The sequence below is a fragment of the Bemisia tabaci genome, chromosome 1 (genome assembly GCF_918797505.1).
Source record: "Bemisia tabaci chromosome 1, PGI_BMITA_v3".
Taxonomy (NCBI): domain Eukaryota; kingdom Metazoa; phylum Arthropoda; class Insecta; order Hemiptera; family Aleyrodidae; genus Bemisia; species Bemisia tabaci.
This window is the reverse complement of record NC_092793.1, coordinates 1,938,273-1,950,732: the sequence shown is the minus strand read 5'-3', so window position 1 is coordinate 1,950,732 and position 12,460 is coordinate 1,938,273. Positions and strand designations below refer to the sequence as shown.

At 38.9% G+C, this 12,460-nt stretch overlaps 1 protein-coding gene across 4 annotated transcripts in view; it reads left to right on the top strand.

The window, feature by feature from the left end:
• LOC109037219 (small G protein signaling modulator 3 homolog) overlaps positions 1 to 12,460 on the top strand; it is a 74,354-nt gene that overhangs the window by 48,911 nt on the left and 12,983 nt on the right. For 2 of the 4 annotated variants that reach the window (XM_072299307.1, XM_072299343.1), the window contains exons 14-15: positions 2,831 to 2,973; positions 11,286 to 11,446. In XM_072299307.1, the coding sequence (XP_072155408.1) occupies positions 2,831 to 2,973; positions 11,286 to 11,446 (304 nt within the window). Of the gene's footprint in view, positions 1 to 2,830; positions 2,974 to 6,056; positions 7,636 to 11,285; positions 11,447 to 12,460 lie in introns of those variants that run through there. The other 2 variants (XM_072299415.1, XM_072299365.1) reach the window with 2 other exon arrangements.

Below are 12,460 nucleotides of genomic sequence, written 5' to 3'. Positions count from 1 at the left end.
GTTGATGTGAGCGTAATTTTTTACAGCAAGACGACGATGTGAAATTTTATCAAGAGCAAAATTAGTTCCTATCAATCTCTCTGTGGGATTTATATTTAAGGCGCCGAACGGGAAAAACCATCGAGGGACGGGGAGCGGGAACCGGCCGTTCTGAGGCAGATCCGCGAGCTGCGCTGTCTGTCCTGGGACGCGGGCGGCAGTGCAGTATGGTTTTACTGAAAAAACAACCGCTTGTCTTTGTTTAATCTCAACGATGCGCAGTTTTGAAAATAATTATGAATATATCGCACTCCCTAAATACCTTTAAAATAAGGCTTCACTTTCGTAGGTAATCTTCTATACTATGAGCTCTTAAGCCTCCTAAACCTTCATTTCTGATAACGCTTAGTTGTGGCACCTACCGGGCCGATTTTCATGATTTTTGCGGCTATCGACCACCAATTGTCTCTAGATGAGCCCGATCTATTCTTTTTTTGGAAATGTGGTCCAGGTTTTTGTATATAACGTGGTAAAGTTGCGAATTCTCCCATTTAAACAATGTAAATTTTTTTATTTTTTGTCACAGTTCGATATGTCACACCCTCAAATCATTTGGGCGGCATCGGCACCGGTACCGGTACCGCCTGAGGTTTCAACATTGGCTGATACTCTGGAAGAAAAATTGGTCAAGTTTTTGTTTTACTTGCAGGACGACTTATATCAGATTACGACCAAAAAAATGAAGAGAGACCTAGTTAAATTTTCCCAATATTTATGGACTAGCTTTCAATCATTAGAACAGGTGTTAAACTCTCATGCAGGTTGTATCTTAAGCAAATTATTTCCACTTCGTCAGAGACACAATATATTGATTCCTATGAGACTGAATGTATGAAATTTATTTGTGAGATGGCTATGTTGATCAAATTTTTCCAAATATTTTTGATGACTATTTTGTTTATTTAATAATAATTTAATGGAATTTTCATTGTTACTGTGAATTCAGAAGTACTTCAGTTAGATTTATAATTAAGAGTATGATCCTAGAAAAATTTTAATTAATAATATGCGAAAGTTTAGAAGTGTCAATTTTTTCGATGGAACTTTTAAAGTGGCTTTTGAATGGACTTAAACCAAATGTGTTCATTAATCAGTGGCTCATCATGATCCTCAATGATTGTGCTGTTGCTCTCGTGTTCTATGCCATTTTCGCAATTGCATAGCAATGGGGTAGTTGCATGGGGTTTCGAAGATGCTTACCTGCACTTGCATCGATTCGTGTCGCAACTTTTGCAACTGCAGCTCAAAAGTTTTCTGCAGGTGATGGACGCCTCTGGATTAGTTGACCATAATGACTCCCGTCTCACGTTATCACATATTTTTTCGTGTTTTCATGTGAATTGGCTCTCGGACAAAGCACTGACTAAAACAGTAACCAGCTTGGTAGGCGCTCCTTAAAACGTGTTGATGAAGAGCCGCACGAGTTGGCGGAAGCCAATCAAAAAACATCTTTTTTTTTTAGTAGATAGTTCTTTACGGGCTGCGTCAACAGATATTCGGGATGCGAGAATTTGTCGTGCATGAAGACTTCAAATTCTACCCTCTCGTGCAGTTGGGAGGATCTCTTGGCATTTCGGTTAGTTCTTGAAAAGTGTTAGTAAGTTTTGGGTTTCTTAAATATGTTTGCTAGGCAGACTTTTTACCATATCCGGCAAAGGAAGAAGTGTTATCACACCCGGTCAATGAGTGAAAAAATAGGAGTGTTGCTGATTTTGAGATGCCAAACTCTCTTGCCAAAATGTGAATGGGTATAAACTCAACATTTTTGCCGGTGCCAAATTTAAGTAGTACAATATATATTCATAAATATTTTTATAACTGCGCACCGTTGAGATTAAACAAAGGCAAGCGTTTGTTTCGTCGGTAACACCATACTGCACCGCCGCGCGCATCCCGGGGCAGGCAGCACAGCGCGCGGATCTGTCTCAAAACGGCCGGCGCCCCTGCCCCTCCCCTCCTAGGGGACTCAGATTTTTGGGGTCTACGTCTAAATCGAATGTCCATAAGGTCGAGACAAATCCCTAATAATTTCATGCATTCTTCAGAAGTGCACGATTCTTATGACATTTTCCAGCTATTGGCCCCACTATTAGCTTTTTGCTTTCCTACAGCAATAATGGTATGATCTTTAGAGCCGGCAAATGTATTAAAGTGCAGTTGTAGTCAAATGCCATGATTTTTTCACAGTTCAAAGGTTCATCCTTGCATCTGTGTATAAAGAAGGCTTTTTTACTCAATGCAGAAAAAAGTTCTTAAATTTAGGTCAGTGAAACACCGGAATCACTCACTGAATGTGGGTGTTGAGTGTGGCTTGAACGTGGAAGTCATCGGTCCGATACCTGAATTTTTCCTGAAAATTCAGCAGCGAGGCTCAGCGACCATCGGATAATGTCGGATTTTTCTGAATTATTGGAATAGATTTGTTACAAATCTGAATGAAAATAACTCGAATTTGCGAAATTTCAGCCGTTGAGCGATGGCTGTTGATTTCCACATTCAGCTGCCAAATTCAGCGTATGATTTCGGCAAGAGGTCCTAGGAACTCATGTGAAGTTCAATGGGAATTGATAATTTAATAATAATCCTCAATTCATATTTGTAAAAAAGTAGGAAATTCAATGGTATGCCAGTTTACAAGTTGTCGATTCCAGAAGATACTTACTTGAATACCTGTGTGGAGAAATTGGGCGGCGAAAGTTAAAAATTGATCTTACAACGCCTCTAGTGAGCCAATTCTTACATTTTTATGAACAGTTTGAAATAAAGGTGTAAATTTCTCTTTGTATTTCAGGTGGTCCTTGCCATCCTTGGCTTTTCATCGAGGAAGCTGCAAATAGGGAAGTAGAGAGAGACTTTACCTCTGTGTATAGTAGATTAGTGCTCTGTAAAACTTTCAGATTAGATGAAGACGGTAAAGTTTTGACACCTGAGGAGGTATGGATTTTTATATTTTCTCTAAATATTTTCATTTGATCAGTCCAGCAAATAATTAACTTTCTTGTAACACCAAGACCCAAATTCAAAAACTTTTTCAAAAATATTTCTGCACCTGAAGCAAGTCATGAGAAACCTGATTTTGGACCTTCCCAATGATGAGGGTTATATGTATACTAAAAAACATTTGACCTTTCAATTTTCTCTGCAATGAAGGAAAAATTTGACATTGTGCATACACAAGAGCTGCTTTTACGGCGCTTTCTGGCGCTGTGCACTACCTTATTGCCCAAACCGCTACCTGCCGGGATGATTTTAAAATCTCTTAATGAAAAATTTGCAACTCCCTTTGAAAGTGGGAAACTGCAGTGCAAAACGTAGAAAAAATATACCCGTTTAAACAAAAAACGGCCAATTTTTTTAGTGAAAAATATGTGTCAGCTCCGCACTTATTTTGCTGAAAAAAATCACTCATTTCTGCAAAAAAAAAAAAAAAAAAAAAAAAAATTGGGAGTCCGAAAATGACCTCAATTTTTTCTCTTTACCCACCTCTTTCTAAAAACAATTGAGATTTTCTTCAATGCGGGGTTTTTCGAGGAAAATTCAATTTTTTGAAAAATTGGTGCATGCTATAGAGAAACCATGGTCATTTGTAGACTCAGCATTTCAAGATACATTGGAAAGCATGTATCACATGTAAACAAAATTTTCTTCATTTTGCCTGAAGAGGTGGTTTTCTCTGTTGAATGGCATGATTAGCCCATTTATCCCCATTTAAAAAATTATGGAGACAAGTGATAAGTGTTTTACTGTGTGCTGAGTCAAAAATAGATGCAAGTCATTTCTCAAAAATAGCCAATTTTTCTAAGAATCCAGATTCCTCCAGAAAAAAGGAACTTTTCCATGAAAAATTCCTTTTTCTGGTAGGTTGTTGCATAACACAAATAAATCAGGGTCATTTTCAGACTTAGTATTTCAATATAAACAGGAAAGTGTGTGTCCCATGTCAAAGTAATGCTTTTCACTGTTCCTGATAATGCAATTTTTGGCACCGAAAACACTGGTGTTTTTGGAACATTGATGGGCAATAGAAAAAACCAAGGCTTTTTTGGGAAATAGTTTAGTATATGGAACTGTTCCTGAACATAACCTGTATCTTCAACCCCTCCCCCCCTTTACGCACATTCAGGAGAAGTGAGAGGAGATGAGGTTCCGGATGGGGACATGGGTCAAAAGAATAAATAAGGACAACTTCCAATTTAAACCCGTTACCGCGTGTCTGCAGCGAACCTGGCAGAGGGTGCAGTAAACTAACGTCACAGTGGTCCATGATCGTACCTCTACAGTAGGTAGTATTCCATGCAATGTTCGTTGTAAATTTTATGATTCTTTTACTCAGATAATTTAATGTATTTTATTTTAGCAAACTAATGAAATACAGTAAAACCTCGCTAAGTCGGTTTTCATCGGGACTGAGGAAATTTACCGAGTTAAGCGGGTTACCGACTTACGCGGACTGCCACTTTTCCTGCCGCGCTTTTTCAAATTTCGCGCCCTAAATTGGACAAACGCAAACGTGCGTGTAGAGTGACTTGTAGGAGTGTTTAGGAGAGCCATTTGATCGAAGAAAATGGTACTAAAGAGTAAAATTTCATGAGATGCACTTGAAATTGCGTGTTGTAAGTGTCAGGGCATCATGAAGTCATCGGGTTAATCGTATGTTGGGGTGCCGCGGCACCCCATTGCGTATCACCCCCCGCGCACCCCACGCGGCATGCCGCGCGGTGATGCGCCGCGGCCACCCGCTATGGCGGGTCGTTGAACTGAAAATGCAACGTATCAATACTCGCTAAAATCTCCGAAAAACTCTGCGGAAGATTCCTGGGGGGAGCGGGGAAGGGCAATGCAAGATGGTAGGGGGAGAGGGGCCGGTGCCGACTTGACCTGTCAACTCATCGATGCGTGAAATTGCTTAATTATGCATGCGTGTTTTCACACGCGCGATAAGATAACACGCGGTATCAGATATCCTATTCTCTACTGTTATCTCATCTTTCGTGTCGTTATCGAGTGTTTTTGATTCCTTATCTCTCTATTTCCGATGTCGTTTCTCGCACTGCGCTGCGCTTTCTCGGAGATTCGCTCACCCTTCGTGGCGTAACTTGACCCGACCCGCACCGCGCACGGAAACACTACCTACGCTTGGTCACGGGTGACGATCGAAGAAAAACAGGTCGAGATGGAAAAATTTCACCGAGTTAAGCGGGTTCAGAATCTGACCAAACCGAGATACCGAGACTTATTTAGCATTGTGTTATATGGGTGATAAACGGGACCGGGCGATTCTACCGACTAAAGCGGGTAACCGGCTTATCCGGAAACCGACTTAGCGAGGTTTCACTGTAGTATAGATACATACCTTCTGCAGAGGTCAATGTGAAAGACTTTGATTTGAAGTATCTTTTCAAAACACAAGCAAATTTGATGATTCAGTCAACTTCTGAGGCAGAATCAAAGAGACTTGCCAATAATCAAATTAAGGGCTTAAAGTCAAGTATCTCTGATTTTGTGACACTCAGCTGATCTTTATCAGTACGGCACTATTTCTCTCTAAAAAGATTTCATTTTCACAAAGATTCGCCTTCAGCTAAAAGTACAATACTACTGCACACTACATACACACTTCCTTTTGCTCTCTCAACAGCAGTTGCTACTGAGTAAAAAGGTTAGAAAAGACACATCCCATTATTACCAGTTTATGTACCCGAAGACTTATAAAGATGGAAATAAAAATGAGAAACTTCTCACATTAAACTCTTTAGAACCTCAGAAGGACCTTGAAGATCTAGAAATTTCCTTGATCCCTGAGTGACAAGTCTAAATAGGTGGTGCATGGAAACATGGAACTGGAGAACTTAATCGTCGGTTCAGTTCATTAGACCCTCTGCCAGGCACCGCTAGTGTTGCCGCTAACTGGAGTCGGGGGTTCTTATTTATTCTCTTGGTCCATGGTGGGTACTCACTAATTTAACAACGAAATAATCCAATAAAGTGACGGTCCACTTAGTAAACTTCTTTGGCAGTTTAGAAATGGACCATTAATGAAATGCAGCAGAAAGACGGAAAGTAGCAATGAGGGGTCCACTTACTAAACGACCTCAGGAGTTTTGATGATGGGCTGTTCAAATAAAGGACGCAATGGAACCGTGACAAAACCACGAAACCAAGCTGCGATACGGGCACTGCAGCGGGCGCGTTGCGAGTTTCGACTGCGACTCATATTCCAAACTACTAAAGGAGTTTTGTATTGGAGCCGCGCCATGAAAGAGAGAACATAATTGGTGCAGCGTTCACTTTATGATACTGTTCACCGGAAAAGAGGTGGCGGCCTTCGGCCACGAAAAAGGATAACAACCCTCTCGAGTGGACGTAGATAGTGAATAAAAAAAATCTAAAAGATGGAAAATTTGATGGCGTCATGAAAAAGGGATATTCCTACAGGGCGTTATGCCCGAAAAGTGGTAGCGGGTAGCGGCCTTCGGCCGAGAAAACCAATAACAACCCTCTTGAGTGGGCGCGGATAGTGAATAAGAAAAACGAAAAAAAGGAAAATTTGGTGGTCCCAAATCCAAGATGGCGGACGTGGCCTGAAATGCTTTCTAAGCTCATGTTCTATCAATTTCTGTGAAACATGGTATCGGGGGTGGGGGTTATTTCTTGACGGGCAACTCGAATTTATTTCATATTTTCAATATTTGCAAATCTAAGATGGCTGATGTCGCCGGAAATGTTATCTTAGCTCATGTTCCATCAATTTTTGTGAAACTTGGAATTTCGAAATCTTCTTAAAATAGATTCTTCTTATAGATTAAAGATTATAGATCTTAAAATAGATTCTTCTTATTCCTACATTTACCTGCAGTAAGTGCTGTACTTTTGAATCAGTGCTTCAATAATATTACATAAATACTATCTATTTCTCATTCTCTACTGAAGATGGTGAACAGGTCCTAAAATGCTATCTCAGCTCCTATTAAATCGATTTTGTGTAACTTGGTACCAGGGGGTATTTTTGGTCCGGCTGGCTTAGTAGCCCATGAGTTGTGCTTTATTTCCCTCATTGAGTGAGATTAATGTTTACTTGATTTGTGGCTGATTGTAAACCAACCAAATGCAAGCTCTGATGACAGAAATTGCTTTGAAAAATGTGCGAATACTATCATTTTGCTAAATCAAGAATCAAACCACATGAACATGACTCGACAGCCTGCTAGTAACTATTACTGTATCAAAGCTGCTCACCTTGTCTATCAGGATACTGAAAACGAACTGGTCAAATTGACTCTGAGACATGTCCTGCCTGACATTATTCTTGAATAAAAACAATAATGTTGAACGTCTGTAGATTTAAAGCTTTGCTTTGAAAGTGTTAAATAGCTATGTTGCATTTTTTACAAAACTTTTAGTGCTAATCAAAAAACTATCAACCATTCGTAAAGTTTCCAAACATCTCCTCAATTGAAAACAAAATCTATCTTAAAAAATCTGGACGTTATTTTCTTTTTATTCATCTGTGAAATTCAGCAAAAAACTCCATGATTTGCCACCAAAAACATTTCCGTATGAAGACTATCCGCTAAGCTAAAAATATAAACATTTGTTGCCCAATTTGCAGTGATATCCCACAAAGTAGAAGCCAAGTGAATTTCATTAATATTAATTTAAATTTTCTCGTCCCTTCAACTTTATTATCTAGAAAACGCAAAATATAGACAAAATAAAAAATTTAAAAAACTATTCAAATTAATCAATTTTTCTTGTACTATTGGCATTGCCCTACAAAAAAACTGACAAATTTGTATTAATTTTTTAAATTTTTTTTGTTTTTGTTTACATTTTGCGTTTTCCTGATATTAATATTGAAGAGTGGAGGAGCTTTAAATTAATATTAATGACATTTACTCAGCGTCTATCTTGTGGGATATCACTGCATTTGGGGCGACAAATGCTCATATTTTTAGCTTGAAGGTTCATCTTTACATTGAAATGTTTTTGGTGGGATTCTAAAACCCTCCAAAGTTTCAACAATATCTATGGTAGAAAAAATCAGAAAGATCGAGAACTTTCATCCATAGGAATCCCCAGTGCCCCTCAAACGCCTGCACAAAAGTTTCTAATCAAGGTCTCTCGATTATAGTCCGTTGACTACGTGGGGGACAAGGGGTACGTTGGGTCTGGCTTGATGAGTTCAGATTCATTGAACCCGAATTGGACGTCCACTAGTTTCTGATACCCCCTTAGATTTGATCATTCCGGGCTGACAGGGGTGTAAACATGCTTTCCTGGACTGTACCCACTACTAGGGAAATTTAAATAATTTTTCTCATGCGTTATAAATTGATTCTTGAGTAAAAAAAGCTAAAAAACTCAAATATGGGATCAGGACTTTGTTATATCACTCACCATTGTTCTGAAAATGTTGAGTATAATCGAGAAAAATAGTATTTTTGGAATTTTCAATGTTTTCGCGACTGTTACACCCTGTCTAACATACGTAAACTGTAACTCATACGATAAATTATAAGATATATCTTCTGCGTGTATTTTGAGTTGCTGAGTCCGAAAATGGCCTCGACTCTTTTCTATCACCCTCCAGCTACCTAGAAATACTCCTATTCCCAGGAAAATAAGCTAATTTAACTTATTTTTCATGAATGCAATTTTCATTATATAAATTTTCATGGACCGGTGAAAAGTATTGCTTTAAATTTATGGGTGCAAAATCTAAATATGACCTTCTTTTTTTCCCTATGCCCTCCATTTTTCAGGAAAAGTCGATTTGTGTCTCAATACACCATCATAGCTGGCTTGAACAGTTCAAAATATAGAAATGTGAGAGGGTTAAGACTAACGCTTACCCTCAATGCCTTTGCAGGATCATCTTCATTACCTTTTCCTCGAAACTATATTACTACATACCGAACAATACCTATAGAGGAATAACGCTTTCACGGGTCCAGAGAAATGTAAAAAAAATAGCATTAATGACAAAAATACGTCAAATTTACTCGTTTTTCCGGGGAAAAGTACCTTTTCTTGAAAACTGAGAGGTAATGGGCAAAAATTTAGAGGCCACTTTTGAACTCAGCGGCTTGAAGTACATCAGAAGGGACGTATCTTGTACTCTAGAAAAATTTTATGGTTACATTATGCGGGGGGTTGTAGTCCCAAAAATGGCAAAAAGTGCTCATTTTCCGAGAAAATCGGCATTTCCGGACAACTGGAGAGTGATAGGAAAAAATAGAGGTCATTTCTGAATTCAGCGCCTCAAAATAAGTAAGGATCACCTTAGCTCGTATCGAGGATACTCGCATCATTTTGTTTGTTCCACTATGATATCCTACAGTAATGCGATGAACTTTATGAATGAAATCAAATTGCTGTCACGGGTCTAATTTTGGTCACGCAGGGATGATGATGGTATCAAATCAATCTACTTAAGGGTACTTTTCCGGATCCGTCCAATGAGGCAAAGCTGTAATTTCAGCTTCTTCAAGCTTCTTAGAACAAAATGATCTTAACGGATCTGGTAGCAACCGAATTACACGGCAGTGAAGGGCGCCAACGACCCCATACGGATCACGCGCCGTGTGACGCGCACCGTCGCGTTCCACTTAAATTGCTCTCGTGGGTTTTTTTTTCATCGCACAAATTTGGTTTTGGTATCAAATTAAACCTAAATCAAGCCTACGTCTACTTTCAACACCGAAACACTCATATTTATTCGCCCATTAGGCATTATCTAACTACAAAATTTTTGTTCTTCCGGAAAATTTTTTTTTTTTTTGGAAAATTTTGAAAAATTATCATGTTAGTGCCAAAATTGTCTAAGGAGCTGGTTTTCCATGAGTATAACTGCTTATAAAAGAAAATTGATTAAAATTCATCGCACAGCAACCGAGATACAGCGCATGGAAGGGTCGCGTCGGCCGTCTAGAGCTCCGAAACGGGTCCTACGGCGCGAAGCGCGAAACACTTAAATTGCTCTCACGCGCTAATTTATTATCGCACAAAAATCGTTTTGGTATCAAATTAAAGGTCAGGCAATTCTACGGCTCTGTCAAACAAGGCAAAATATCCATTTTCTAGCCTATTAAAAAATTATTTGACCTTAAAATTTCCAAAAAATTGAAACATTTTAGTTTTTCCCACGTTAGAAAAAAAATGTAAGACTAACAGCAAAATTGATTCGAAATAAAATTGTTCTCCTGGAAATTACCTTTCATTTAAAAAAAAGTTGATCAAAATCGGATCAATAGCAACCGAAAGACAGCGCTTTGAAAAAAACCAAAATGGCGGACTTTAACGGCCGCCATCTTGCTCCAGTCGCGGGTCTCAGAGTGTTGCCCCTTCCAGAATCACTCTTGAGGGTACCACCCATGAGCCCTGAAAGCGGCATATTCCAATCAAAAAGTGCAGGGTTTATGCCATTTTGGGGTCGTAGTCAACGGACTATTAATTGCTTGTTCCAAAACACCATCCTCAAGTAAGGCTGGGTCCTGAAATCAAAAACATTCGAAACTTTTCTACCTCAACTAATTTGTAAAAAACTTAACCAAACTTAACTTGACTAATATGTATAATTCCCACTCTGAAAATGATTGTGTTAAAAATCGAACAATTAAGAAAGTAAAAAATGTATTGTAGGTAATGTATCAGTTGACACGTCTGAAGAAACTAATACTGTGAGCTACTATGAAAAAAAGAAGAAAAAAATAAGAATTCATCAGTGAAACCGAAAGAACTTCATGAGTATTAATGAAAATAACAACAATAATGTATTTAAAAACAAATCTAGTGATGCTCTCGTCATAAAATGACAGAAAAAACCAGGGGGTTGGGCTGTGGAGCGGCCAGGGGGTGTAGCCTTCCAGTTTATTTAAAAAAAATTAACCATGATTCTTGTAGGGAATTTTGTCAGGAACAAAATCGATGTCTTGAAATTTTTCCGTAATCTAAGTTCTTTTCGAAATATTATGCAAAAACCGATTTTTGGGGCCATTTTGGGCCCTCCCCCCCCTCCCCAAATCGGGAAGCTTATCTCCAAATCTTGGGGACTTTTTTGTGGGACATCAGAGAGTTTAACTGAACCCAAAGAAGCAAAATTTGGCTAGCTCACAATTTTTTCTTTGCCAGGCCCTATTCCAAGGTATGGTGCCCAGACCATTTTTTTCTTCCTCTTATTATGCTGTGAAAGGATTTTGATTCTCAGTAAGTTTAAAGCTGCTCATCAATCATATTCATGTTCGCAGCTGTTGTACCGCTCTGTTCAGTGTGTCAACTTGTCGCATGATGCATGCCATGCTCAGATGGATGTCAAACTAAGGAGTTTAATTTGCATTGGTCTGAATGAACAAGTGCTACATCTGTGGTTTGAGATACTATGCTCATCAATGGACATGGTTGAAAAATGGTAATAATTTTTTACCTGCAATCCCTAGTCAAGGGAAGCAGATTAATTCTCTTACACACCAAGTAAATAAAGAAATCATAAGAATTAGACTCAGCCTGTGGTTTATTCACTTCGGAATCTTTACATATTGTCACATATGTTTAGATTGTTAAGATATTGAGCATGGGATTTGCCTCTTTGTTTTTCATCGACTTTCGAACTTTTCGTATCCCGCACCATCCTGTATATAATTTAGACATTTTGAGATCTAACCATATTTTAAAGAGCTTGATGCAAAAACGGCTTTTTTCGCCCCCTCTCTGGAAGTTCTTCAGACTTTGTCTATTGATTACTCATACTTGAGCGCTTCTTTTCCCAAATTTTCAGACCCCCGAAGAATTTTGGGGGGGAGCTAGGGGGGTGGAAGTCAAAACCTGTGAACCCCGATATCTCTCGAACAAAGAAAGATATCGAGGTCCGGTTTGGACGAAAAATCGTCTAAAATTGCATACTTTAAGATTCCAAATGTCGAAATCCCGATATCACATTTTTAAGTCAACATATGTGCTTTTTTCCAGTTTTTAGGTCTAGGAAATCTTTTAAACAAAAAATTTACAAAGATCTCAATTTTTTATTTGAACCAAAACCAGTTTTTTAAATTGTTCGTCTTTTTCCGCATCCAACGAGTGGTCCATTAAGCTGGGGAACCAAACGGTTCCGGAGTTATGATCGATTGAAGTTTCCGCTCAACGCGCGCCGACCGATTTTCGCGCGCAAAAAAGTCGGATTTGACTGTTATTAGATCAGATTGAATGTTCAAACTGAGCAAAATGCATTATTAGGGACTCTTGAGGGTCGCTGAGTTCAGAAATTACCGATACTTCCAAAAAATTCACGATTTTAAAATTGCAGCTTCGGACAGGACCACTGAGCGGCCGGTCGGCGCTCAGTGGGCCTCTAAAATAGCGCTGCGGAGCTGTAATTTTAAAAACGTAAACTATTTGGAAGTATCTGTAATTTCTAAACTCAGCGACC